General features: G+C 37.1%; 1 protein-coding gene across 1 annotated transcript in view; it reads left to right on the top strand.

Moving 5' to 3' along the window:
• The first annotated feature begins 10,677 nt into the window (after positions 1 to 10,677).
• The window catches only part of OTOGL (otogelin like), a 148,810-nt gene continuing 131,828 nt past the window's right edge, over positions 10,678 to 27,659 (top strand). The window contains exons 1-6 of the mRNA XM_019918727.3: positions 10,678 to 10,933; positions 11,991 to 12,030; positions 12,996 to 13,044; positions 19,793 to 19,859; positions 21,736 to 21,834; positions 25,658 to 25,812. Coding sequence (XP_019774286.2) covers positions 10,855 to 10,933; positions 11,991 to 12,030; positions 12,996 to 13,044; positions 19,793 to 19,859; positions 21,736 to 21,834; positions 25,658 to 25,812 — 489 coding nt within the window. The 5' untranslated portion in view covers positions 10,678 to 10,854. The remainder of the gene's footprint in view (positions 10,934 to 11,990; positions 12,031 to 12,995; positions 13,045 to 19,792; positions 19,860 to 21,735; positions 21,835 to 25,657; positions 25,813 to 27,659) is intronic.

Genomic DNA, 27,659 nt, shown 5'->3' with positions numbered 1-27,659 from the left:
ATATTACTCAGCCATAAAAAGAAACGAAATTGAGTTATTTGTAGTGAGGTGGATGGACCTAGAGTCTGTCATACAGGGTGAAGTAAGTCAGAAAAAGAAAAACAAATACCATATTCTAACACATATATATGGAATCTAAAAAACAAAAAAATGGTTCTGAAGAACCTAGGGGCAGGACAGGAATAAAGATGCAGACGTAGAGAATGGACTTGAGGACACGGGGAGGGGGAAGGGTAAGCTGGGACAAAGTGAGAGAGTGGCATGGACATATATACACTACCAAATATAAAATAGCACAGGGAGATAAGCTCAGTGCTTTGTGACCACCTAGAGGGGTGGGATAGGGAAGGTGGGAGGGAGATGCAAGAGGGAGGGGATATGGGCATATAGGTATACGTATAGATGATTCAGTTTGTTATACAGCAGAAACTAACACAACATTGTGAAGCAATTATACTCCAATAAAGATGTTTAAAAAAATTAAACAAAATAAAATGAGGATAATGATAAAAAATAGATACCTTATATGATAAAAAATATATTGATATATAATTTATCATATGCATATATTTATGTGCATATATTAATATATGTGCCTATATACATATGATGTATGTATATGTGTGTGTATACATACATGCATACGTGTATGTATACACACACACACACACACACACACATATAAAACCCTGTTTATGTTACTCCTTTGCTTCAAACTCTCCACTAGTTTCTATTCTTCTGAGGGTAAAGTCCAAAATTCTTACAATGGCCCAAAGCACTTGAATGACCTTCCTTTGCTGTTCCCACATCCCAGCCTTGGCACCGTTCTCTCCCGGCTCACTCTGCTCCAGCTGTACCAGCTTTTATTTCTTCAAACCTACTGTGTTCTCTCCTTCTTAAGGCATCTACATAAGCTGTTTTCTCTGCCTGGTAAAACCTTGGTTCTCTCTGGTTAACTCCAGTTCTCAGTTTAAAAGTAACCTTCTCTTGGAAGTCCCTTCTGACCCTCCCCTTTCCTGCAAGACTCTCTGAAGGCATCTTGTACTTTCTTTAAGGGCAATATCACAATTGCAATTAAATAATTAACTTCATAATTATTTTAATGTTGTTTACCTCACTGAGGAAAGAGGCTATCATATTCATTTCTCGATTTTTTTTTGCCTATAATTATAGTAACCATTCGGTTAGTTTGAGATGATTTGAATGTTTTATCTTTATGTGTTTTATCGTCATACTACTTAACATAGTGTTTCACCCATTGTAAATGTCCTAGAACTTATACCAATAAATAGTTATAATTTTTATTTTCTCTATTTCCCCCCCCTGCCTCCTTCTGTCTCCTCATCTGTAGGAAAAGGAGAGTTCTTTCTGAGATATTTCTGTGAAGATCAAAGCAATCAAACTCAAACCAAGAAGTAAGCCAGGTGTTAGATTCTGAAATGTTGAATTCAGCTTCGTGTAGCAGTTTGCTATCAGAGACCTTTTAAAAAAATGCCACTGGAACTTCTAATGGATCACAGTTGCCTCCAGAATGCCTCCAAGTCCATTATATTTAGCATGGAACATAAGGCTTTCCATGGTCTGGACTTCGCCTCCTTCTAGCTTCATTTCCCATCTCACTCCACCCCGCCCTCCAATCCTGCCCACCAAGCCCATGTGTCAGGAAAAGGAGATGATCATCATTATTACCATCACCACTAACAATGTTTATTAAGAATTAGTTTACACCAAACACTGCGTGAGGGCCCGTGGGGACATACAAAGATGTTTAACTCAGGATCACAGCTCTCAATCACCTATTCGAAGTGACAGATATACTCATAAAAGATAGTTAAATAGCAAGTGCCAAAGAGTGGTTGAGAGCAGAAGAGCAATTTCCTGAGATGCCGCTAGTGCTCTGCTTTAGGTTTATGTTTCCACAAGTCAATGTGACTTGTGGGAATCAAGGAAAGGTAGGGAGGAGATATTTAATGTTCTGCCTGTCTCTTTGAAGGTAAGTCCTATGATTTATCCACGGCTTTGTGTAGTCTTCCTTCTTCCTCATCTTCAAAACTATTGTAATTCAATCTGAATTCAGGATACAAAGGAACAGATGTTTGTCAATGACCGATGGCCCTCATCCAACTCTCCTTGAGCCCTTGGCTTACTAACTTTACAAACTCAAATTTATTAGCCTGTGGAGAGCAGTGCTTGGATTCATTCACATGGAGAAGTTAACCTGGTCCACTGGTTGAGGCCATGCATTCAAATACCAAAAAAAGAGGCTTTGAAAACTCTACTTCCCCAAGAGTCTTATAGCAGAGGCATATATTAATTTATTCAATTAACAAATATTTTTGAGACAGTGAGGAAAGGAAATGATTAAAATGTGTTCCATGCCCTCAAAAACCCACAGTAGGTGAGACAGACCAGTAAATATATAATACATTGTTCCGAGAGCAATGACGGTGGTATGGATGATGCATCACACAAAGGACTGAGCACCTTGTTATTGGAGAAGGGTGACACAGCAGGGGTGATGTTTCAATTTAGTATAGAAAATGAGCAAGAATTAGCTTGGGGAATTCCCTGGCTGTCCAGGGGCTAGGACTCTGTGCTCTCATTGCCGAGGGCCCAGGTTCAATCCCTGGTCAGGGAACTAAGATCGCACAAGCCGTGTGGTGCGGCCAAAACAAAAAAAGTTCGAGAACTAGTTTTGCTTTATCAGAAAAGAGTGGATATTAAGTCCCCTATGTCTAATCCTGTGTATTTTCCTATCTGTTTTACCAGAAGTGGTAGTTCTTAGGCACAACCTGTGAAAAAAAGTAGAACTAGATGCTTTCTTTCAGACCTAGTGAAGACCCCTCTGAAGAGAAAGCCCTCCCAAGTGCCAGCCAGGGAAGGGCCATATCACCACCTCTAACTGCTCTACCGAAGCACTGACCTTACTAATTCTTCTAAGTAAGGAAGGTTGATGCTACAGTATTGTTGCATATAACTAACAACCCCAAATCTTAATGGCATACTACACATTTATTTTTCTGGACCATGTGAATCAACTCTGAGGCTATTTTACACTGCAATCTTTTCCACATGTTTCCTCGTTCCCCTTGGACTAGTGGCAACCCAGGACGTATTATTCTTCCGAGGGATAGCAGAAGTGCAAGAGAACAATCCAAAACTCTGAAACACAGGTAAACCCCTGCTGGAGTTGTGTCTGTTAACATTACATTGGCCAGAAGAGTCATGTGACCAATTCAAACATCAATGGGGAAGTGAAGTATACTTCTACTACTCCAATGGGAGGTATCGCAAAAGCACACAGGAAAGGGAAGACGTGATTCTATAACAAGGAGAATATGAATGAACAACTGGAAACAGTAATCTATCCAAGTGTGTTCCTGCCTGTTGTCTGCATACTACCACATAATTCTTAGATGAAAGCCTTCATCTCCAAGCCACTCAGTGCTGAAAAATGTCTTCCAAACCCCCAGTCTTGTCACAACTTCCCTGTGTCACTGAAGTTGCCCCAACTCCCAGCAGTGGGGTACTGTAAGAGAAGTCTAACCTAGAGGTTCTCCTGGATCTGACTCTCGGGTAGCAGAAGAGTAGCTGTATTCAGCACAGTGCTTGGTCATAAAGAGACGATTTCACAGTGCCTCATTTCTGTTTCTGTTGGGGTTCTCACTCACAACTTTCATCTCCCCTCTATACCTTTCAAGAAGATTTTTCTGGGAAAATGTAACATCTTTGGGTATATATAAATCCTAGTTTTCCAATTTTTTCCTGTGTCTAAACAGATGATTTGGGAATCTTGGAATAGTAAACCCCATCTAGTTTATGGTATCTCTTACTAGAAGGTCATTGTTTCAAGATCAGTAGCTGGCAAGCTAGACACCCAGGAGAGCCGATGGTATAGTTCTTGTCCAAGTCTGAGTCTGAGGGCAGAAGACCAATGTCCCAGCTCAAAGACAGTAAGGCAGAGGCAGTGAATCCTTGCTTACTTGCCTTTATGTTCCATGCAGTCCTCCAGTGGATTGGAGGAGGCCCACCCACACTGTGGAGGGCAATCTGCTTTATTCACTCTACTGGTTCACATGTTAATCTCATCCAGAAACACCTTCACAGACACATTCAAAATACCGTTTAACCAAATGTCTGGGCACCCTGTGCTCCTGTCAAGTTAACACATAAAATCAACCATCACAGTCAGTCATCCTCCTTTTTCTCAGTTCCTCTGTCTCAGTCATGGATCACTGCATGTCAAGGAATAAAATTCTAACCAAGTTAACTCAAGTAAAAAGGAAGTGATTGGATAGATAGAAACCAAAACGTGGTGAAACATCTTCTCCGTCACTTGTTCCTTTGCTTCCTTCTGAACATCTGTTCCATTCTATTTCTTTTTGCAGAATTCTTTCCTATTTAACAACATGTACATGATTGGAAAATAGCTGCCATCCCTAATTCTGTGTGACCACAAAGCCCCAGGGCCCACAGACTTATGACTACACGTGACTGTCATCTCTATGATTTATGTTTCAATGCCTGGGAGAGAGAATTGGATCCATTGCTAGGACCACCATATATTATTTCGTTTAGCGTCAAGTGCCTATCCCTAGTGGCCAGAGAATGTAAGTGCCTTACTTCCTATTGCTGCTGTAACAAATTACCACAAACTTCATGGCTTAAAACAAAAATTTATTATTTTATGGTTCTGGAGATCAGAAATCTGAAATCAGTTTCACTGGGCTGGAATCAAGATGTTGGCAGAACTGCATTCCTTCTGGAGGCTTTAGGAGAGAATCCATTCCATTGCCTGCTTCTAGAAGCTCCCTGAAATCCTTGGCTGGTGGCTGCTTCCTCCATCTTTGACTCTCTCTTCCACTCCAATCCTTCTGACTCCTGCTTTCACTGATAAGGACTCTATGGTTCTATTGGGCCCACAAGGAATTAAGTTAGAGGAGTTGTTAACTTAATTACATCCATAAATCTCTTCTGCCATGTAAGGCAAAATTCACAAGTTCTGGGAATTAGGATGTGGTTGTCTTTGGGGAGCGATTATTCCACCTATCATAGTGAGAGTTGTAAAGATGTAATGCCAATGGAGCAGAAGCTGTGTTGCCTCTGGGAGGAGTTTCTCTGAAGTTTCATCTTCCCAAACAAGGAACTGTTTACTAGTAGGTAGTGAGACTGGCCCTCAACCTCCACTTAATTTTTCCGACCTCTGCTGCTTTCTCCTCCAATGGGATCTATCAATTCCTCCATATTTGTAATGCACTTGCATTCCTTTTTTTGTACTAGAATAGACTAGTTTGGTATTTAATTTTCCCGAAGCTAGAGTCTCTATTACAACACAGATGCCTAACCCCCTTAGACTCATGGATCAGAAAACACTGGATGTGATGGAGGTGGTGTTGGGGATCTGTGCTTCTAATATACTCCCTAGGTGATTCTTGCATACACCAAAGTTTGAGAACCACCTCTGTATTCTAAGGTAAAGCTGATAAACTTATCTTGTTAGAAGAGAAGACTGAAAAAAACTTTCCAAAGGAACTAGTGTGTTTTCACTGCAGCTTTTGGGAGATAATGATAACAATTTTGCATGTAACTCAGTAACACTCTTAATTCAGGCTGGAAGCCAGGGAAGAGGTCATGTCAAGATAAGGGGGAAACACTTTTTAGGGCTGATCCGACCTTCATGTGACTCTCAAATCACAATGAAGGGCTTAGTTTTTTCTGAGTTATGTTTTCATACTGATTTGTGCTCTGCTGAAAACCACAATGGTGCCACGTCTCTAAAGGCAGTTTTTCTGTATTAACCTTGCCAACTTAGAAAAGGTAGAAGATGATAAGCTGATGTTTGACACTCCAGGCTGCAGGTTGCAGTGGCTATTGTCATAAATCATTGTTAGGTGTCTGAGTTGGAATCTTGGTGTTATATGAAGTCATCTGAACCATCACACTTAGGGATCTGACAGGTTTTCTCTTATACTTTAAATAATTTGATCCAAGTATGAGATGCTTTAATATGCCTTCTTTATAAATGTATAGTTGTTTGTTTTGAATAACTTGGATATAATTATTAGAAGAGTTAAATAAGTACTTACCTGTGAATCATAGATGGCTCCATATCACGAGTTTGTAATTCAGTTGAGAAGGTATGTTGCAAATACGTAAAGTAGTAACCTAGAAAATGAGAGCATATAATTTTTGATAGTTGATGGTTCTGTTTTTGGCAATGCAACAGATGAGATGATCTAAAAATTTGTCAGCTATAAAATACTTGGGCATGCTGAATAAAATAAAATATTCATCTATTTAAGTGGTTGAATAGAAGTAAGGAATATCACCAAAGGCCAAAGACAAAGCAGAAACTAGATTTGGCATTCCCTCACTTTGAGTTTGGGATTTGAATTTATACTCAGTATGCTGGGAACCCTCAAATTGAGAAATTAACATGAAATTCCCTGGAGCAATTGGCAGAAGTAAATGCAAACTCTTTTTTGGAGAGGCATAACTTCAACGCTGGCAGTAAAGAATTACCACAGAAAATGTTCTACCAGATGGGAAACCAAAATTCAAAATTACAAAACCTATGCGGTAATCCACCCTAAGTGTGAGAAGCCAACACAGCAAGCAACAGGGTTAGAACCCTCCTCCTCCTGAGAAATTCAAGTAATATTATCCCTCAGCAACTCTAAAATAAGCAAATCTAAAATGACTGAAGATATAAAATGGAATTGAAAACATGAGAAACCAACATAATTTATATTGTTATATGTGTAGTACATTGTATATTACACTATATATTATAAATGCACATGTAATGTGCTATAGTAGGTAAGTGCTACAGTAGTTTAGAAAATAAAGAGAACTGTAGGAAATATTGGTTTTATATCAAGAACTTGATGCTAAAGTGTTGATAAGACAAAACTTTAGTTGTAGGAACATTACTTCTTTCAAGATGAAAGATATTGCAAATCAGTGACACCATAGAAACTTGAAAAATGAATGTCCCTATAAAACACAACACATTAACTTCTGTGGGTGAGCTTTAAATTGAAATCATGACCAACATAGATACCACTTATGACACACAGTCTGTATTCAGAAAAGCTAAGATAGATGTCATTTACAAATTAAATTATATGAAGCATTCCAGAAAGTGCTAAGCAGCACACCTCCTGAAAGCATAAATAGAATACTGCAAAACTATCTTATAATAAGGCAGTTAAATTCAGAGTGGTTAAAATCACGTCAAAGATATAGGATTCTTTTTGCTGCTCAATGATAACATAAATTCTAGATAAAATCACTGAACCTGAAATATGTTAGGTTTAGTAAGGCAAGTGAGGAATAGTTGCATTTCACTAGTAGAATGTGATATGATGGGAATCAAATGTTATCTATTTTAGATTTGATTTCAATGAATGAAGAATGAGTGTTATATAAATCACCATAGAAATTAATTTTTCTTAAAGATGATGAACTTCATTAAAAATACCCCTTTCTTTATTATTGACATATAAACTATAAGCCCAGCAATTTCCCATTCCTGACAGTTGTTTTTAATGTGGTGTGTTGAGGCCAATAGGCTGTCAGGTGTCAACTTTCTAAAGATCATATTCCATGTGGGAAAATGTGCCGTGTTCTTGTATCAGAAAGGGAACTGTTTATCTCATGCATTATGTAGTTGCCTCAGACTTCTTATGAACTTAATATCTCTTCACAAGCTGGTGACTGACTCACTTTTTGCCAGAGTTCCTTTGTCAGGGTAGAATGAAATATAAAAGCTGTCAACTAAATTTTGACAGTAATAACTACATGTAGCAACAGTCATAAATTCCTTTTTTTCTGGTTCTGGGTCTAATCTTTCATCTAAGCTCTCTATTCTACTGTAGCTATTCATGGAAGTCTATTTACCTATTTTCATGCAGGCTACCATTTAATGTAATGAATTCATAATGTAGTTAGTTGAAAAAGAACTTGGAATTTCTGGTATTGTTTTCTCTGCCATTGTTCATTCTCCTTTACTAATCTCCGACCTACTCTAAACCTGGATGGACGAGGAATAGAAAGCCAGCATATGCTAAACCTCTAGCTATAAAAGAATGGTCACCCTGAGAATTCCCATTATAATTTCTTCTATTTTCTTTACCAGACAAAATAATGTATAGGTTTTAAATACATAGAGTTCAAAATAGAATAACAGTAATAAATATGCCAGGTGATATAACCTTGGAATTTTCAACTTTAACCAGTGAAAATGGCTGTGATGCTTTTGAATCAAACGTTTAAAGATACTGTATGAAATCTGAGATGAAAAGTTGAGAGTTATTACATTTGAATTAAGAATGTAAAATATCCAAGTTTATATTAGAAAGAAGTACTTTTCACAGGCTTTATATTGCTGTTTACTAATCCTTTTTCACCAAGATCTGGTAGTATTTAGAAATAACTATAAGCGTTATCAAAATGTTTCTTTTTTGAACCATGAAATTTAACTTTGGTTTCCATTTGGGAATTTTCCATAGGTATGTCACTTGTGACAAATTTTAAGTCAAGCAGCTACCAGATTGGGGAAAAAAAATCCTAAAATATGATTTATAGAATCTTCATATTTTAGGTCGATTTTTATGGGAAATTATGAAGATAAGAGAAACTGTTGTAAATTAAGGAGGGGACTTAGTAATGTATATTTGTTATGTACATTTCCATGTTTTTCAGAAAGAGTTAATGAGCATTCTATGTAAATCAATTTGGTGCCTTTAATTTAAAAAATTCTTTGGAGGAAAATTATTGCTCTCTAAACAAATTTCAGGCTTAACTTTTTTTTTTTAACATCTTTATTGGGGTATAATTGCTTTACAATGTTGTGTTAGTTTCTGCTGTATAACAAAGTGAATCAGCTGTACGTATACATATATCCCCATATCTCCTCCCTCTTGCGTCTCCCTCCCACCCTCCCTATCCCACGCCGCTAGGTGGTCACAAAGCACGGAGCTGATCTCCCTGTGCCATGCGGCTGCTTCCCACTAGCTATCTATTTTACATTTGGTAGTGTATATATGTCCATGCCACTCTCTCACTTCGTCCCAGCTTACCCTTCCCTCTCCCCGTGTCCTCAAGTCCGTTCTCTACGTCTGCGTCTTTATTCCTGTCCTGCCCCTGGCAAGCTTAATTTTTAAATTTATTCTGTATTCACATCTTCTTAAGTATCTAGAATATTTTAATTTTGATTGTGGTTGAGTAGATACATAATTTTTAGACCAATAATTAGAATGTAACTATAAATAGCTAGGCCTATCTGTTTAGACTTATATTAATTTATTGTCTAGTTATTTTGAGTAATGACCAATAACCTTTCAATAAATATTTATTAGACACATATTATACTTAAATTATTTAATCTAATCCATCAAAATTTAAAAATGAGTGTACATGTACGTGTGTGTGTGTGTGTGTGTGTGTGTAGGCATATAGCTACTTATACTTTGGGCGAGTTGGTGTGGTTTTCCTGCTTTAAAAATGAATTTATAGGCAAACATCTTCTCTTGGCTCATAGAATTGGCAATTATGTAGGCAATGGAAAGGCATTAAAATCATGTAAAGCAAGAGTAAAAGATTATTGAGTTTGCAACAGAAAATAAACAACAGAAAATATACAACAGAAAATAAACTGTGTATATAGTAGATGTTGGGCATGCAATACATCAGGATGTTAAGGATATTTTCACAGAAAAGACCAGGAAGTCACTGCACAAAAAGTGTCTGAGTACAACAAGGTATTAAGAACTGCTGTGTGTTTTTGTCTCATAAGGTAGTTCCTGTGTAGTTAGATATTCCTTACCACTGTGCCCCCATCTGTTAAGTGAGTCTGATACTTTGCAGGTAACTGATGGGATCTGCTGTAGGAAACGTGCACCCCTTATATAATCATGGCCTTCACTCATTTATGGGGCTTAGATCATCTCTATGGAGTTCATTACGAAATATTAGAGCTGTTCTCTAATGCCAATCCAGGTAGTCAATTGCTACCAGAGAAGAGTGCACTTAGTGTTGGATTAAGAAGTTCTTTTTTGTTGTCTAATTGGGTACTTGTCCCAGAGGATGGAAAAACAGGATGTGAAGGAAGGTTTTCAGGATTAGGTGAGTTACTTTATTTTCTTTTTAAAGTCAAATATTAGAATATTATCTTTTTGTGTTATTTTCTGCTTCTATTGCAGAATGTTTGGCAGAAAGATCTGTGGGCACATGAATATGTCAACTTAAACTACACTGTAATGGGACTGGAGTTGAAAATATATGCACATAATTTTAGTTTACTTATAATTCTTAAAGAAAAGTTTATGAAAACATCTAGACATTCTAGGAATGATTGATAGGATTTTATTTCAAAGGACAGTAATTATTTTATGAATAAAACAGTCTTTCAAAGGACAGTAATTATTTTATGAATAAAACATGGAATAGATCACTAATTAGGAATAATGCTTATCTCTTATGACATCAGGAGATAACAGGTTTTTTGTTTGTTTGTTTGTTTGATGCTACTGACTTTAGAAGTCATGAAAGGCTAATATAGGCTAAAAAGGCGTATGATGTGCAGGAGTTGGGCAGGGTGTAACTAATACCGGCTCAGTAAGAAGCTGCCATGCATTGCTAATGAGAGATTCAGCCAAAGGGTTGCCTGCAAGTTCTAAAGCTTCAGATGCTGTATGTGGTTAGAAATCCTGGAATTGCTTTTTGAATTACTTTATTACAAAGCTATATTTATAAGAATTTGAGCACTCTACAAGTACTCATACTTCTAAGATGCCATCTTAGTAAAGACCAACAATTTGGTTACATTTCAGGGAGAAAGGCTATACTGAAATGAACATTGTGAGAAAACTCAATTTAATGATACCTTGGAGTATATTCTTGCTTCATATACTGCTGTTTTCATTACAAGGTAAGAACTCATGTTAAACTTTTACCTTATTATTGTATTTTAGTCTTCCTTGTAAATTGTAGAAACTGTTTCCTCTTATACTGTAAAACATTTCCAAGTCATTAGGATGGGTATGTACTAAATGACACCCAGATAATTTTTTGGGAAAATTTTTAATAATATAGATAATTTGGAACTTCTGGTTTTCATTTTCTGAGTCTCTTTTTTAAATGTTAAAATCATGATTTTATCATGATATGCAGCTGTACTGGAAGAAGCTCTGATTCTAACTTTTTCTCTTCTAAATAATGATTTTAAACAGTTGTGTAATTTAAACATTTGAAATTTTATAAAAGATAAGGAGACATTGAGTACTTAAACTTTCTTGATGCCATCAACCCAAAGAATGGTAAAGGAATGTTTTAAGAAGGACTTTAATGTTTGAGACTAAGCATTGATTTTCAATTATATTATAGCAATATTTATAAATTAATTTTTATAAAATATTTTTATGGCAGAAAGCATTTATTTACATTCAGTTATTAATTTTTAGTCCCTGAAAAGGGCTGTATATTTTGGTGCTTGTAGAGGAAGTGGGAGAAATTACTGAAGTGTAGAAGACCAGCGAGGTCACAGACACTATCTTCCAATCCTAGTAGTGACTGAAACTCCAAGGAGAAAATGTCTTAGAGCAACGAGAGCTGGAGGGGACTTTTAAGATCAACCTGGCTACCACTGTTATTTTGTGATGTGTTTGCTTAAGTTTGGCATTTACTAAGTCGGAGGACTGGGACTAAAACTTGGATCTCTGACTTCAGGACTAGTGCTTATTCCACTGTATCATGTCTCTGTATAAATCAAGGTACACTGCCCATTCTTTCTGAATTACTGGTCACCCTGATGTCTCACAGGGAATTTGCTGGTCAAAATCCTCTAGAAAATGTAAAATAACTAATAGCAAAACTCAGTCTAAGTTTCAGAATTTAGGTTTAAATGATCTGTTTTATAATCAGATCATGTGATCAAGATATTTAGATAATTTTTTTCATTCATATATATATATATTTATCTCTGGCAGGTTATATTTGTACTTCATCCATCTTGACGAGAACATCAAAGTGAGTATTTCTTGTTCTTTATGTCCTCTAAAACATAAAGATAATTGGAATGAGCAAAGCTCAGCAGGTCAGTGTATCTGCTTTTGAAAAATAAATTAAATATTTTACAAAATAAGGGCATGAGATTTAGTTCTTTAAAACATTTCCACAAATTAAAAATTACTGGGCATTCAGTTCCTTATTTATGAAACAAAAATATTTCCTTTCATTTTAATTACAAGAGGAGTTTTTGGTGGTGTCCAATGACTGTAGATACTAAGGGGACATTTTCACTTCAAAGATTTGAAAGGAAGTTATATTCAGTAATTTCCTATTTCATATTATTATTAATGTACATTGTTGATTAGAAACGTGCTGTATTCTTAACATAGAGTAAACGTTTTTAATGATAAAAAAATAAAATGTTTCTAGCAGTAAATAATGAAAATCATTTTTGGACTAAACTGATCTTAATGAAAAATGGAATTCTACTCAAAAATTCTACTGTTTGATTTTGATAACCCACAGTTTGATGTGCTTATGCTCATGAATGTTAATCTGCCCTTTAAGACATGGAAAGAGAGAGAATCGAGTATTATGTTTGAAAAACGTGAACCTGCACTTGTCGAATACTTATCTCGCCAGTTTTATGAAGGCATGTGGAGAAATTATCATGCATGTTAGTGCTACACTGTTACACTATTTTGTTTATTTCTCTATCTCAAAGTTCCTTCCTAAAATGCAGTTTACATCAGAGACTGGAGAGATCTGGGGACACTCCCAAATTTTGTAAAATGAGACAGTGCCACCACCCAAATCTAACCCCTCCAAAGCGGGGAGGGGGACCTTTTCAATGTTAAAGCAAGAAAGACCTCTTTGATAAAGTGATGGAAATCAGGAGGAAAACACCAGCTCTCTCTTGGGAAAGGCTTGTTCAGGTTGCCTAGGGGCCTTTGACTATACAAGTTCTTTTTGTTTTCTTCCAGAAACGGGTTTAATGAAAATCAACAGAAAAGAGCTCTTTTAGCAGCCCAGGTAGGTTATGCCTCAGAAGGAGAGAGAGGCAGAGAAACAATCCATTCTGCTTTGGGCCTCTGCTGTCACTTCAACAATGAGTCCTTTGTGGAGGCGAATAAAATGCTAAAAACAAGACAGGAAAGAGGAGGAAGAGGCAAAGTAACTTCTCTAGTGCTGTTCTGTGACCCTCCAGCTCAGGCTTAGCTCACATTTACTTGTTTGTGGTCAGATGCTTTTTGCTATTCACCTCGGTTCCCTACTGATAGGCTCCCAGAATTTGTGGGAGATATAATCTCACTACTTGCCAAAACATTTTAATTGGTTTAAAAATTAAGCACAATGTTAATAGGACAAATGCAAGCAAAGAGGGGCAGAGAAAGGTGTACGTGATCTGAGTAAAGTACCACAAAAGGGCATCAGAGGTGTCTTAGTGTCCTGACAAATGGGTTTTATATTATCTAATAAATCTAAATTACAGGCATTGATGAAGAGGTGACCTTTCTTTTTTTAGAGGGGTGGGGTAGCACTGAATTTGAGGAGGCCTTTTTGCTTGGGTCCCTCTATATAAAGGATATTGGATAACATAATTGCAATATCTTCAGATTATGGTTGGAATGTTTAAATGGGTGGATTTTAAAAAATATTTCTCCATTAAAGATGGATGGTAAGATAGAGAATCCTAACTCAATATTAAGACATTTCTTTGGAAAGTAATATGATTTGAGTATTTATGTAGCAAACAGCTTATATATTCAAGGTGTTTGTCAAATGCTGAATTGCAGTCAATTTCTATTAGCATTTTATGATGGATGCCTGGTTTTTTTTAATATTTTGTGAACTTAAAGAGAATTGAAAAAAAATAGAGGGCAGATTTGATATGCTGTTGTGATGATTCAGAAGGCAGAACTAATTTATTCTTATCAAGAGTGGAGCTCTTTCTTTGCACTAGAATGGGCAAAGGATTGTCTATGGAAGGGAAACACTTTTTTTCTTAAAAAGAGTATGTTGTGTACTTAAGTATCTATGTATCATGTGAAGTGGTTAAAATGATTTTTCTCTGAGAAATGTCAAGTTGGCCAGTAGACCATATTAGCCACAAAAAGATATCAACGTGACTCAGCAGAAAATCCAATTTTGAGAAAAACTGCATTCTGGTAGAACCCACTAGATGAAGAACCTGTGAAATATACCCCCACAGGTGTCACATGAAACAGCCTGTGGATGGGCTTCTACTGTAGACCATTTGGATGTTTTTAGAATTTGTATAATTTACCCCCCTAGAATTATCTTAATACCTCCCTTTTGTTAATAAGTGAGGAACACACTTGCCTTGATTTCCCTTTTAGAGAGAATGAATAGCTGGACACTTGCCCTTCTCTTTCCTGCAGCTAGAGAACATGCACCAACATTACTTAACATCTGAACAAATTTTAAGGGAAGAAATGTTAAAGAAGGGCAGTGAGGTCGCAATCATGCGTTTCACTGTTTAGGATTGAAATTTCATCTGTTATGAGGCCATTCTTGTCCACAGATTCACTCCCCTGCTCTAGGAAGACAGAGCACTGATGGACAGATAAATGTGCACATAAGGACTCAGGAATATGTTGGCAATGAGATAACAATGACCAGAGAAAGGGTAGACACAGACTTCTGTCAATGGTGTAATTGTGCGCTACAGTGATTTCTCATCTGAAGACTGTATTTCTCTGTGCTTCTCACCCTCCTGTGGAGATGTAATCAGCACGGAGGAAGAATGGGTTGTCCTCGTTCATCGGTTATGTGAATATATGCACCCACGGCTTGGAATTTTTTTGCATTTGCATCACATTTCAAAATTCTTCTCCTGAAAGCAGGGGCAGATTATTTATTTATTAGAGGTTGCATACAGTTTGTATGTGCAGGAGTGACGGAGAGAGGAAAGGGAGACTAGGAAGGGAGAAAATCCAGCACAGCTCTGTTAATGAGGGGCATTCCTGCTTTAGGCATCTGGGGCTCAGTCTTGCTGGCATCCCTCTGAGGAACTGTGTACAGTGTTTTAGAATTGTTTCTCCAAGGGATGGGGGAGCTGATATACTTATCCACCAGCACCTGCCTCTCATTCCTTGAGGGCAGCTTCTGGGGGTACTTAAATCCCCTGAAAGTCATTTCTCTTGTCTATCCTGCTTGGACTCTACCCTAAGGCAGAGACAAAAAGAAGCCGGTGCTTGAGGGTCTCAGTGTGCACAGAAACCCAGACGCAGGTGAAATCCAAGGTGAGATGAGAGGATAAGTGGAGGGGCATCAACAGAACATTTTATAGTCATGGTTCTAAACAGCTTTGGAAGGCAAATCATTCCCATTTGCATAATGTCTATTTCTGGTTCAGTTGGTATTTGTTGACAACACACAAAGGACCATACTAGAGGTATAACCATGAACAGCAGTGTTTGTTCTCTAGAAATTCAGTGTCTAGTGGAGGTAGAGCTGTAAAGAAGTCATTTCTGTGTAACTTGTTCATCGAATCTAAGACACCACCAATTTTTGCCATTATTTGTATGATATAAAAAAATGAAAGAGCTCCCAATTATAAATGTAAGATGTGCCATTCTGAGTTCAGATCTGTTATAAAAATAAAAGCTGTGTGTCATGTCTTAACATGAAATGTTATAGTATGATGAGTGGAATGCTGCAGAGATTAGGATGCTGTGGTAACCAGGGGGCTGGTGTGCTAAGTACTTATTGTGATTTTCATGGAGGAGGTGTAGCCTGAGTTGGGTAAGAGGATATGGAGTGAAAAACAAATTATATGTTTTTGCCTTGGTCTAATGTTGTCAAGTGTATTCAGTTTTTGCTTAATAATAAAAGTAGGTAACATGTTTACAACACTTATGTGCCTTGCACTATTTTTGGTGATTTACTTATCCCATTTCATTTAATCCTCACAATTCCGTGAGGCAGTTATTGTTATTCTGTTTTACAGATTGGGAAACTGAGGCTGAACAGGTTAACTAATTTGTTCTAGTTTATAAGCCTGTATGAGACAGAGTTGAAGTCACTATACACTTTTAGTGAGCATCAGTGATGATTCATTAGCACCAAAGTAAGAAGAATTTGGTGCCCAGTAATATTGGTTGTTGTGTTAGATTTAGGCAGTTGCAGACAATATAGCTAAAGAGAGAATAAGACTTGTCTTGAGGGAATCCAAGTCATAGACTTTTGTGAGTCTGACTTAGTTTGAAGAGGGAGGAAAGGGAAAAAAGAGGAGATTGAGCAGTGAGGACAAAACCTTGGAGGAATGAAAGCAGGAGACAATGAACTTGGAGACATGATGTGGGCCAAGGACTTTAGAAAAGAGCCTTGAAGTGGTGAGAGAGTGTGGGAATCCTTTTGTCTGCCATGGGGCAGGTTTGCCCTTTAAAAGAAAAAGTACTGCAGTGCAAATTGCCAAGATAAAACTTTTACCATGTAGGAAGGAGACCGGAATCTGTTGAAAAGAGGATTGTACCTGAAGTCACGTTCTTTATCACCCTTTTTTTTTTTAACATCTTTGTTGGAGTATAATTGATTTACAATGCTGTGTTAGTTTCTGCTTTATAACAAAGTGAATCAGTTATACATATACATGTATCCCTGTATCTCCTCCCTCCTGCGTCTCCCTCCCACCCTCCCTATCCCACCCCTCTAGGTGGTCACAAAGCACTGAGCTGATCTCCCTGTGCTATGCGGCCGCTTCCCACTAGCTAGCTATTTTACGTTTGGTAGTGTATATATGTCCATGCCATTCTCTCACTTCGTCCCAGCTTACCCTTCCCCCTCCCTGTGTCCTCAAGTCCATTCTCTATGTCTGCGTCTTTATTCCTGTCCTGCCCCTAGGTTCTTGAGAACCTTTTTTTTAAGATTCCGTATATATGTGTTAGCATACGGTATTTGTTTTTCTCTTTCTGACTTACTTCACTCTGTATGACAGACTCTAGGTCCATCCACCTCACTACAAATAACTCAATTTCGTTTCTTTTTATGGCTAAGTAATGTTCCGTTGTATATATGTGCCACATCTTCTTTATGCATTCATCTGTCAATGGGCACTTAGTTTGCTTCCATGTCCTGGCTATTGTAAATAGAGCTGCAATGAACATTGTGGTACATGACTCTTTTTGAATTATGGTTTTCTCAGGGTATATGCCCAGTAGTGGGATCGCTCGGTCGTATGGTAGTTCTATTTTTAGTTTTTTAAGGAACGTCCATACTGTTCTCCATAGTGGCTGTATCAATTTACATTCCCACCAACAGTGCAAGAGAGTTCCTTTTCTCCACACCCTCTCCACCATTTATTGTTTATAGATTTTTTGATGATGGCCATTCTGACTGGTGTGAGGTGATAACTCATTGTAGTTTTGATTTGCATTTTTCTAGTGATTAGTGATGTTGAGCATCCTTTCATGTGTTTGTTGGCAATCTGTATATCTTCTCTGGAGAAATGTCTATTTAGGTCTTTTGCCCATTTTTGGATTGGGTTGTTGGTTTTTTTGATATTGAGCTGCATGAGCTGCTTCTAAATTTTGGAGATTAATCCTTTGTCAGTTGCTTCATTTGAAAATATTTTCTCCCATTCTGAGGGCTGTTTTTTCATCTTGTTTTATGTTTTCCTTTGCTGTGCAAAAGCTTTTAAGTTTCATTAGGTCCCATTTGTTTATTTTTGTTTTTATTTCCATTTCTCTAGGAGGTGGGTCAAAAAGGATCTTGCTGTGATTTATGTCATAGAGTGTTCTGCCTATGTTTTCCTCTGAGAGTTTGATAGTGTCTGGCCTTACATTTAGGTCTTTAATCCGTTTTGAGTTTATTTTTGTGTACGGTGTTAGGGAGTGTTCTAATTTCATTCTTTTACATGTAGCTGTCCAGTTTTCCCAGCACCACTTATTGAAAGGCTGTCTTTTCTCCACTGTATATTCTTGCCTCCTTTATCAAAGATAAAGTGACCATATGTGCGTGAGTTTATCTCTGGGCTTTCTATCCTGTTCCATTGATCTATATTTCTGTTTTAGTGCCAGTACCATACTGTCTTGATTACTGTCGCTTTGTAGTGTAGTCTGAAGTCAGGGAGCCTGATTCCCCCAGCTCCGTTTTTCTTTCTCAAGATTGCTTTGGCTATTTGGGGTCTTTTGTGTTTCCATACAAATTGTGAACTTTTTTGTTCTAGTTCTGTGAAAAATGCCAGTGGTAGTTTGATAGGGATTGCATTGAATCTGCAGATTGCTTTGGGTAGTATAGTCATTTTCACAATATTGATTCTTCCAATCCAAGAACATGGTATATCTCTCCATCTGTTTGTATCATCTTTCATTTCTTTCATCAGTGTCTTATAGTTTTGTGCATACAGGTCTTTTGTCTCCCTAGGTAGGTTTATTCCTAGGTATTTTATTCTTTTTGTTGCCATGGTAAATGGGAGTGTTTCCTTAACTTCTCTTTCAGATTTTTCATCATTAGTGTATAGGAATGCAAGAGATTTCTGTGCATTAATTTTGTATCCTGCTACTTTACCAAATTCATTGATTAGCTCTAGTAGTTTTCTGGTAGCATCTTTAGGATTCTCTGTATAGTATCATGTCATCTGCAAACAGTAACAGCTTTACTTCTTCTTTTCTTATTTGCATTTATTTCTTTTTCTTCTCTGATTGCTGTGGCTAAAACTTCCAAAACTATGTTGAATAATATTTATCACCCTTTTTTCTTATCCTTCACTCTTTCCAGTTTTTCTAACATCATCTGGTCCTCAATTTGACAATTATGAGGCAAATTTTGGGAATGTGTATTCTGGTGAATGTAAAAATGCTGTTGGAAAGGACATTGCCCAAGATGATACACTAAATTGGCATTAAGTTGGAGTAAAAAATCCATAACTGATTAGTTTTAATAATCCACAGCTATTTGCTACTATTCCATATTAACCTCTAGAAATCCTAGGGTTTTATCTGGGTTGCTTAGATTAATGTAAATCTCTTTCTTGCTAATTTTTTATGTGTGAGGCATTATGCTGGAATCTTTATATACATTATTTTATTTATTGTTTGAACTACTCAGTGAAGTATATATGTGTCATTGTTCCCATTTTACAGACAAGTAAAAGGAGGCACTAAGCAGTTAAGAAACTTGCCTTAGTAATGGCAGAATCAGGACTCTAATCCAGATCTGTTTGATTCTATAATTCATGATCTTAATGATTACCCTGAAGTGCCTTGGGCTCTATAAACAGATACATTTAAATTTCTACGAACTTTAAAGTGTCAGCTCTTTGGAGACTGAGGGTGTCACACTCACACTTCAGCAGCAGAGGCTTCTGTGGATGGTGTCTGCACAGATGGGGCTGCAGGAAGTGGGTACATCACTGTCTGTTGGTCCTTTGGTCCCATGCATTTTCTCCAGACCCATCTGCACTTGAAAGTATTAAAAAACTGCTACTCCTGCAGGCAAAGCAGTCAGTTAATGCAAAGATTAGATTCTGCCCAGGCTCTTTTCCAAGGAGGGCAGGGAGGCAGAACTGAGGTCAGAGAGCATAAAGGACTTGTCAAATTCAGGTAAGAAGCAAAATCAACCTTGAAATCAGATCTAAGTACAACCTTAGCGGAGCCCTTTCTGCCTCTCCAAGATTTTGCCTCAATAACCCAAGGAAATATGGAGTCAGCTCTCTATAATTTCTGTGTTTGTAGCTGTTTTCCAGATTTTCCAATTGCATGTTTGTCTTGAATTAAATAATTTAATTCTCTTGAATTCTTATTTCTTTCTTTTAAAGTTTGAAGCAACTTCTCCAAGATATTTCTTCCATGAAGCTATTAATTGGGGTGAGAGTAAAATAAAAGGTTAGTGCTACATCTATGTTTTTGTATTTGCTTTCTCAAAAGACCCTTTTGGGGGATATAGTGAATCAACTCTCAATGATTTCCACATAATGCATGAAGGAAACTGAGCCTGGGTGGTAATAGTACTTAGTAATAGTTTGTTTACTTCATATAGAAATTTGAATTATATTTGGAAATACACAAGGTTAAGCAGTTAGACAAAGCTGATAACTATATGACCAGGAAAGATATCACTGGGTATCAGGAGCTTTTTTTCTGAATCAATTACTGGCTCCTCGATTCTTTGACATTGCTTTTTTTTTTTTTTTTTTTTCGGTATGAGGGCCTCTCACTGTTGTGGCCTCTCCCGTTGCGGAACACAGGCTCTGGACGCGCAGGCTCAGTGGCCATGGCTCACAGGCCCAGCTGCTCCGCACCATGTGGAATCTTCCCGGACCAGGGCACGAACCTGTGTCCCCTGCCTTGGCAGGCGGACTCTCAACCACTGTGCCACCAGGGAATCCCGACACTGCTGTTTTTGCTTACCAATTTTCCATTTCCATTTAGCAGAATGCTAATGGTAGTTTGAAATTCAATTTGAATTTTTTGTTGCATTTAGAATAGCAAGGATTTATGACTAGTTTTGTTTTGATATCTGTTTTCAGGAGGATACACAGGGTTGTAACTAAATTTTTGAAGGAGATATATTTGCTTACATAATTACTTTGACACTTATTGATTGGAAAAATACAAGATTGTAACCTAAGATAAAATTTGAAGATATATATGCCGCCCTAGAAAAAGAAAACTGCATTTAAATTTATGAAAAACATCATTTTAATCTATATTTATGATTAAAGTTAAAGCAGCTCATTTCTCCTCAGTTAAGATATACTTAGAGAGTTGTATGTCTTTAAATGTAGAGACATTTTAGATCAATGAATTTTAAGGTGAAAGGATAATAGAGTTTTAAAATTCTTGCCTTCTGCAGAGCTGTGGTTAAAATACCGCAATTAGATAAGTGCCTTTCATGACCTGACCGTATTCCGGAGAAGGCCAATCTTTAGTAAACACTTTACGGTCACTCAGAGATGTTCTCTAATTCTATTGATGTGTTACTTAAATCCTTTCTGCTTGAGTTTTGCCAGTTGTCTCTTGTGTTCTCCTTATTACAGGACAAATTTTCACTGTGATTCATCTGCAGTTTTAAAACTCACTAAGGAGCTCATAGTTTTTCTTCCTCTTTTCAACATAATTCTTTGGGGGTGATTTTTCTTGCCATGAAAGAAAGAATATTTTTGGTGACAACCAGCAGTGACGTTGGCCTTTGCCCCGTTAAAATTAACTATGGGTCAGAAAGAATGCATCCATTTGTAATTAAGCCTGAGGATTAATACACAAACTTCAAATGGAATGTTTAATCATTCTCTTAAAACAGTAGTTTCCTTGTGATTTCTATTATATATTGTGCCTGATCCCTTGAGCTAATGATGGACGTTTTTCTTTAATACAACACTTGCTCCTGGAGAAGTAGCTGATAAGACGTGCCAAATTCCGTCAAGGGAATCATCTGCAGCTTGTGTATTTCTGGTTCTCATCATCTGGGACAGGGATTCCTTACATGGGAACTTGACCTTTCAATTGCTTGAAGGAGGCTAACCTTTGCTCTCAGGGTAGTTTGAGATGTGAAAGCCTGTCTTTCTTGTTTCACGGCACACATAATGAAATGAACTAGATAGAGACTTAAGGGGCTTAAGTCTTTAGCTCATCAAGGCAATAGGCCCAGGGTTCTGTTTTAGTTAACAGAGGTTACTGTTAGTCCAAGGTAAATCTTGACAGATTTATGTTTATAAAAACTGATGCACACCAGAAGATAACTTATTTTTTTGCCCTACAGGTTCTTGTCCTCATGAATGCCTTAACGGAGCTTTCTGTTCTAAGGCTGGTACATGTGACTGTCAAATATTTCAGGCACTTGGGACACGGTGCCAGATTGGTAAGTTTCAGGGATACTTATGAGAGAATTATGAGATGCCGTGGAGAACAGGAAGGCATAATTTGCTGTATTAGTGTTCATTCTTTGGGAGTTGGTACAATAATGTTGTGTATTAACTAGAGTATCCACAATTTATTTCCAGTAATTTTGAAACAATGTGAAAGAAAATGAGTATGCCCACTTTAACTTCTCACTGAACTCTATTTCCTCGTTTTTTCTTTTCTGTTTTTAAATTTTTATTTAATTTTTAAATTAGAGTTGATTTACAATATTATTATTTTTTCATATTCTTTTCCATTATGGTTTATTACAGAATATTGAATATAGTTCCCTGTGCTATACAATAGGACCTTGTTGTTTATCCATTCTATATACAATGGTTTGCATCTGCTAGTCCCAAACTCCCGATCCTACCCTCCCCTGCCCCCCTCCCCCTTGGCAACCACGTCTGTTTTCTATGTCTCTGAGCCTGTTTCTGTTTCATAGATAGGTTCATTTGTGTCATGTTTTAGATTCCACGTATGAGTGATATCATATGGTATTTGTCTTTCTCTTTCTAACTTACTTCACTTAATTTGATAATTTCTAGGTCCATCCACGTACCTGCAAATGGCATTATTTCATTCTCTTTTTTTATGGTTGAGTAATATTTCATTGTGTGTGTGTGTATGTTTGTGTATGTGTGTGTTTGTGTTTCACATTTTTATCCATTCATCTGTCAATGGACATTTAGGTTGTTTCCACGTCTTGGCTATTGTGAATAATGCTGCTATGAACATAGGGGTGCATGTATCTTTTCGAATCATAGTTTTTGTCTGGGTATATGCCCAGGAGTGTGACTGCTGGATCCTATGGAAACTCTATTTTTAGTTTTTTGAGGAACCTCCATACTGTTTTCCATAGTGGCCGCACCAATTTACATTCCCACAAATAGTGTAGGAAGGTTCCCTTTTCTCCACACCCTCTCTGGCATTTGTTATTTGTAGATTTTTTTAATGATGGCCATTCTGACAGGTATGAGGTAGTACCTCATTGAAGTTTTTTTTTTTTTTAAACATTTTAAAAAATTTCTTTACTGTTGTATCTATTTTATTTATTTATTTTTGGCTGCATTGGGTCTTCGTTGCTGCGTGCGGACTTTCTCTAGTTGCGGCAAGCGGAGCCTACTCTCCGTTACGGTGCGCAGGCTTCTCAGTGCTGTGGCTTCTCTTGTTGTGGAGCATGGGCTCTAGGCACACGGGCTTTAGTAATTGTGGCACATGGGCTCAGTAGTTGTGGCTCATGGGCTCTAGAGTGCAGGCTCAGTAGTTGTGGCACACAACTACTTAGTTGCTTAGTTACTCCACAGCATGTGGGATCTTCCTGACCAGGGCTGGAACCTGTGTCCCCTGCATTGGCAGGCAGACTCTTAACCACTGCACCACCAGGGAAGCCCCCTCATTGAAGTTTTGATTTGTATTTCTCTAATAATTAGCAATGTTGAGCATCTTTTCATGTGCCTGTTGGCCATATGTATGTCTTCTTTGGAGAAATGTCTATTTAGGTCTTCTGCCCATTCTTTGATTTTTTCTTTTTCTTCTGTTATTGAGTTGTATGAGCTGTTTGTATATTTTGGAAATTAAGGCCTTGTTAGTCGCATCATTTGCAAATATTTTCTCTCGGTCCGTAGGTTGTCTTTTCATTTTGTTTATGATTTCCTTTGCTATGCAAAAGCTTATGTTTTATTAGGTCCCATTTGTTTATTTTTGTGTTATTTCTATTGCCTTGGTAGACTGACCTAAGAAAACATTGGTATGGTTTATGTCAGAGATTGTTTTGCCTTTGTTCTCTTCTAGTAGTTTCATGGTGTCCTATCTTATATTTAAGTCTTTAAGCCATTTTTTGAGGTTGCGTTCTAACTTCATTGATTTACATGTGGCTGTCCAACTTTCCTGACACCACTTGCTGAAGAGACTATCTTTTTATCCATTGTGTATTCTTGCCTCCTTTGTCAAAAGTTAATTGACTGTAGGTGTGTGGGTTTGTTTCTGTGCTCTCTATTCTGTTCCATTGATCCATATGTCTGGTTTTGTGCCAGTACCATGCTGTTTTGATTACTGTAGCTTTGTAGTATTGACTGAAGTCTGGGAGGGTTATGCCTCCTGCTTTGTTCTTTTTCCTCAGGATTACTTTGGCAATTCTGGGTCTTTTATGGTTCCATAAAAATTTTAGGATTATTTGTTCTAGTTCTGTGGAAAATGTCATGGGTAATTTAATAGGAATCGCATTAAATCTGTATATTGCTTTGGGTAGTATGGCCATTTTAACACTATGAATTCTTCCAACCCAAGAGCATGGGATATTTTTCCATTTCTTTAAATCATCTTCAATTTCCTTTATCAATGTTTTATAGTTCTCAGTGTATGAGTCTTTCACCTCCTTGGTCAGGTTTATTCCTAAGTATTTTATTTTGTTTTTGATGCGATTCAAGTGTTTTTTCCATTTTAAATGGTACTAGCCCATTAAAACCAGGCTTCCAATTCATCTCTCTTTTGCTTTATAAATTAGATTTGTTATTTGGAGCCACTCATTCTTTTTGACTTTGAATTAATGGAACATTCTGTACATAAAAGAGAAATAGTGTTGAGAGCTCTTCAAAGGCAGAAGGTTCTTAAAAATATTTTTATCCATGGTGTCTAGGTTAGGACCCTACATCGATAATGACTAAAAAGCATTCATTTGTTAATGAGTATTAATTGAGCATCTACTCGATCCCAGGCTGGGCACTGGGAAGAGTGAGTAATATAGACATGTTTCTGCCCTCTTGGAGGTTACAGTCTAGAGGAGGGGGACCAACACATAACAGATACACAGTAATTACACTTGTGACGTTCTGTAAAGGGAAGTGCAAGATTTTATGAAAATATGCAACAGAGGTAAAGCATACTATCAGAGAAGACTGCCTGAATAATGAATAACTCTGTTTTTTCTTGAAAAGGCCAAAGTTGGCCAAGCCTAATACATTTAGGTAAATTACAAAAAGAAAAGATAAAATGATTGTGCCTTATCTTTATGCTCTTTATAGAGTATATTAACACATTTTAATGTTTTAACCAATATGTATTACACGTTTTGAGTGCTCCATAAATGTCACTGATTTTCATATTAATCTAGAAGGAAGGGTCTACAAAATCAAAATGGAATGGAAGGTGACCCACAAAGGTATAAAGGGAGATAGGCATGAAGGCGACAGGAGATAAAGTTGTATGCTTTAAGACAAACACTGCTTACAATGTGACCAGTTTGAAGTCATGAATTCCTAAATTCCAGCATACTTTGGATGACTAATGCTCCCCATCCCCAGGTCCCAGGCTTCTAAACATGACTTTTTGGTCAGTGGTTAATTTTCTCTGTGGATGCTATTATTTTTGAAAGAATTGCAGAGACTAGAACACTGTCAGTGTTAATTTTTAGAACACTTAGTGGTGACATTTCTTTCTTTCTGAGCCATTATATTTGCTTTATCACTATCACCTTCTTTTACTTTATCATTATCTCCTCTCTTCCTCTCTTCCAGAGTCTTTGTTTGGAAGCAAAAATTAAGTAAGTTTCTAACATAAATCCTTTCTTCAAAACAACTTGGAGACCATGTTTTTCTTTAGAAGAGTTTGATAGTTTTGAGAGCAGCTGGTAATTTTGTTAGGTATTTTTCCCTGTGATATTGTCCACCAAAGAAGAAAACATTTATTTTAATGAAAATTAGAATTACCTAGCATGACTGAACCTTGCCAGAAACAGGTATAATTTGTTTTATTCTACTAAATATTATCCTATTTCTTTTCAGTGCCAAACATGGGCAGTGGCAGAGATGGGATTTGCAAAAGCTGGGGACAGTACCACTTTGAAACTTTTGATGGCATCTACTATTATTTCCCAGGAAACTGTTCTTACATCTTTGCAAAGGACTGTGGTAATTTGGAGCCTCGGTACACTGTATGGGTAGGTGATTCTAGGACATAATTAACTAAAAATTATTTCTGGCCAAGTCTGTATTTTTAAAATACTGGACAAATCATGGAAAATATATAGTAATCATAGCATGAATACTTAGGGCCCTGACTAGGGAAGGAGAGGGGCTGGTTCTGAATGGGATGGGCCAAATTTGTAGCTATTTTGAGTATATTTCTATCAAGATGGAGCCTAGGACTGGGAGAAGAAAGGTTTGCATCCATGTGGTAGGGACATGTAGGCAACACAGAAATGTCTATACCATGGATGTCATAATATCAACTCCAGTTGACGTACTCATTCTTCACATTTTATTTGATCATGTTGAAGAGAGGGTAGGTTCAGGCATCAATCATATTACTTGTGTATGTTTCCTTCTTGACATGTCCAGTGTGATGGCCATCTGAATGTTTTAAAATCACATACCTCGGTCTAATCTGGGGGCTGGAATTTATTAAATGGAGTGTATGAATTATATAAACACAGGCTAAAGGATGTGGAGACAGGCAGCTAATTTCTAGGTAGACTGATACTATATGATTGAGCTCAGAGAGTTAGTTCTTAATTGCAGAGTTCTTTCTTCAAAAGAATTCATAGGAGACATCTCAAAATGCGAGCTGCAGAGTAGCTCTGGTAGAAGTAGGGAAGTAGGGACCTCTTTCCCTGCTGTTGTCTTCCTCTGAATTTTCTGGTATCTCGAAACACAGCTAGAAAACTGCAGTGCTGTCCTGTTCTAAAGCTAAAACCCTCCATAACTATCATTTGTTTGAATCTCTGTTGTTGAATCCCTCCGACTTATGTTGGAGTTGCCTAAATTTTCCTCCTCTCTTAGACGAGGCAAATATTCAAAAGTAGGCCCTAAAGCTTTTCAACAGCAACAAATCCTTGTGCCCTCAAAAGGAAATGAAGTCTATTGAAAGTTAACTTATGGGACATAAGGCTAAAACATTGGAGGTCTCTTTAGGTAAGGAAGTTAGTGGCATGCGTTTTTAGTTCATATAGGGCTCAGTCCCCTATTGTCCTTTACTCATCCACTCTAGGAAGGAGTTGCTGGGTTTATCACTCAAACATCTTCTGACTCTCTCATTGAAATGTTCTTGTCCAGTGTCCGATCCTTTTGAGGACTAAGGTGTCAAGTAGATAATTGTGTGATCCTAACACACAATGTTCAACTGTGCTTCCAGAGTTAATAGATAGTTGTTTTTACTTGGCCCTGTTTGGTTGGTGGAATTTGCTTTCACATTAACAAATCCATTTACTTTAAATGTCATCTTTCCCCGATTGTAAAAGTTGTTCACCTCTTTTGTAGAAAATTTGAAAAAATTCAAAGAAGTCAAAAAAGTACTATCAGAATGATCAGTCAAGGCTTATCAGTGCTAATGGCTTCATATATTTCCTTCTAATTTTTTTCCTCCGGATTTTATACACATAAATTTGAAATTTTACTATGCATAATTTTATTTCCCACATTTTCACCTAATATTATATCAAGAACTTTTTTTCCACGTCAAATGTTCTTGACAAACACAGATTTTGTTAGCTGTTATTTGTTCCAACTATGGAATACTGAAATTATTTAATTGTACCCTGTTTTAGAAATTTAGATTTAAAAAATATTTTCAGTATTTTAAAAGATGTGTATTAATAAATATCTTTATGCATATATCTTTTTATGCTATTGATTCTTTTCTTTTTCTTCTTTAAATTCAATTTTATTTTAATGAAAATAATACATGTACTTAGTTTAAAAGATTTCTTCAAGATATATGAAGCCAAAAACTGGCCCCTCTTTCCTTCACTCCTTGACCCCAGTTGAAGTCTGATGCCCCAAAGGCAAT

This window comes from Tursiops truncatus, chromosome 11, assembly GCF_011762595.2.
Source record: "Tursiops truncatus isolate mTurTru1 chromosome 11, mTurTru1.mat.Y, whole genome shotgun sequence".
Taxonomy (NCBI): Eukaryota; Metazoa; Chordata; class Mammalia; order Artiodactyla; family Delphinidae; genus Tursiops; species Tursiops truncatus.
The sequence above is the reverse complement of the archived record's forward strand: the minus strand, read 5'-3'. Positions and strand labels throughout refer to the sequence as shown.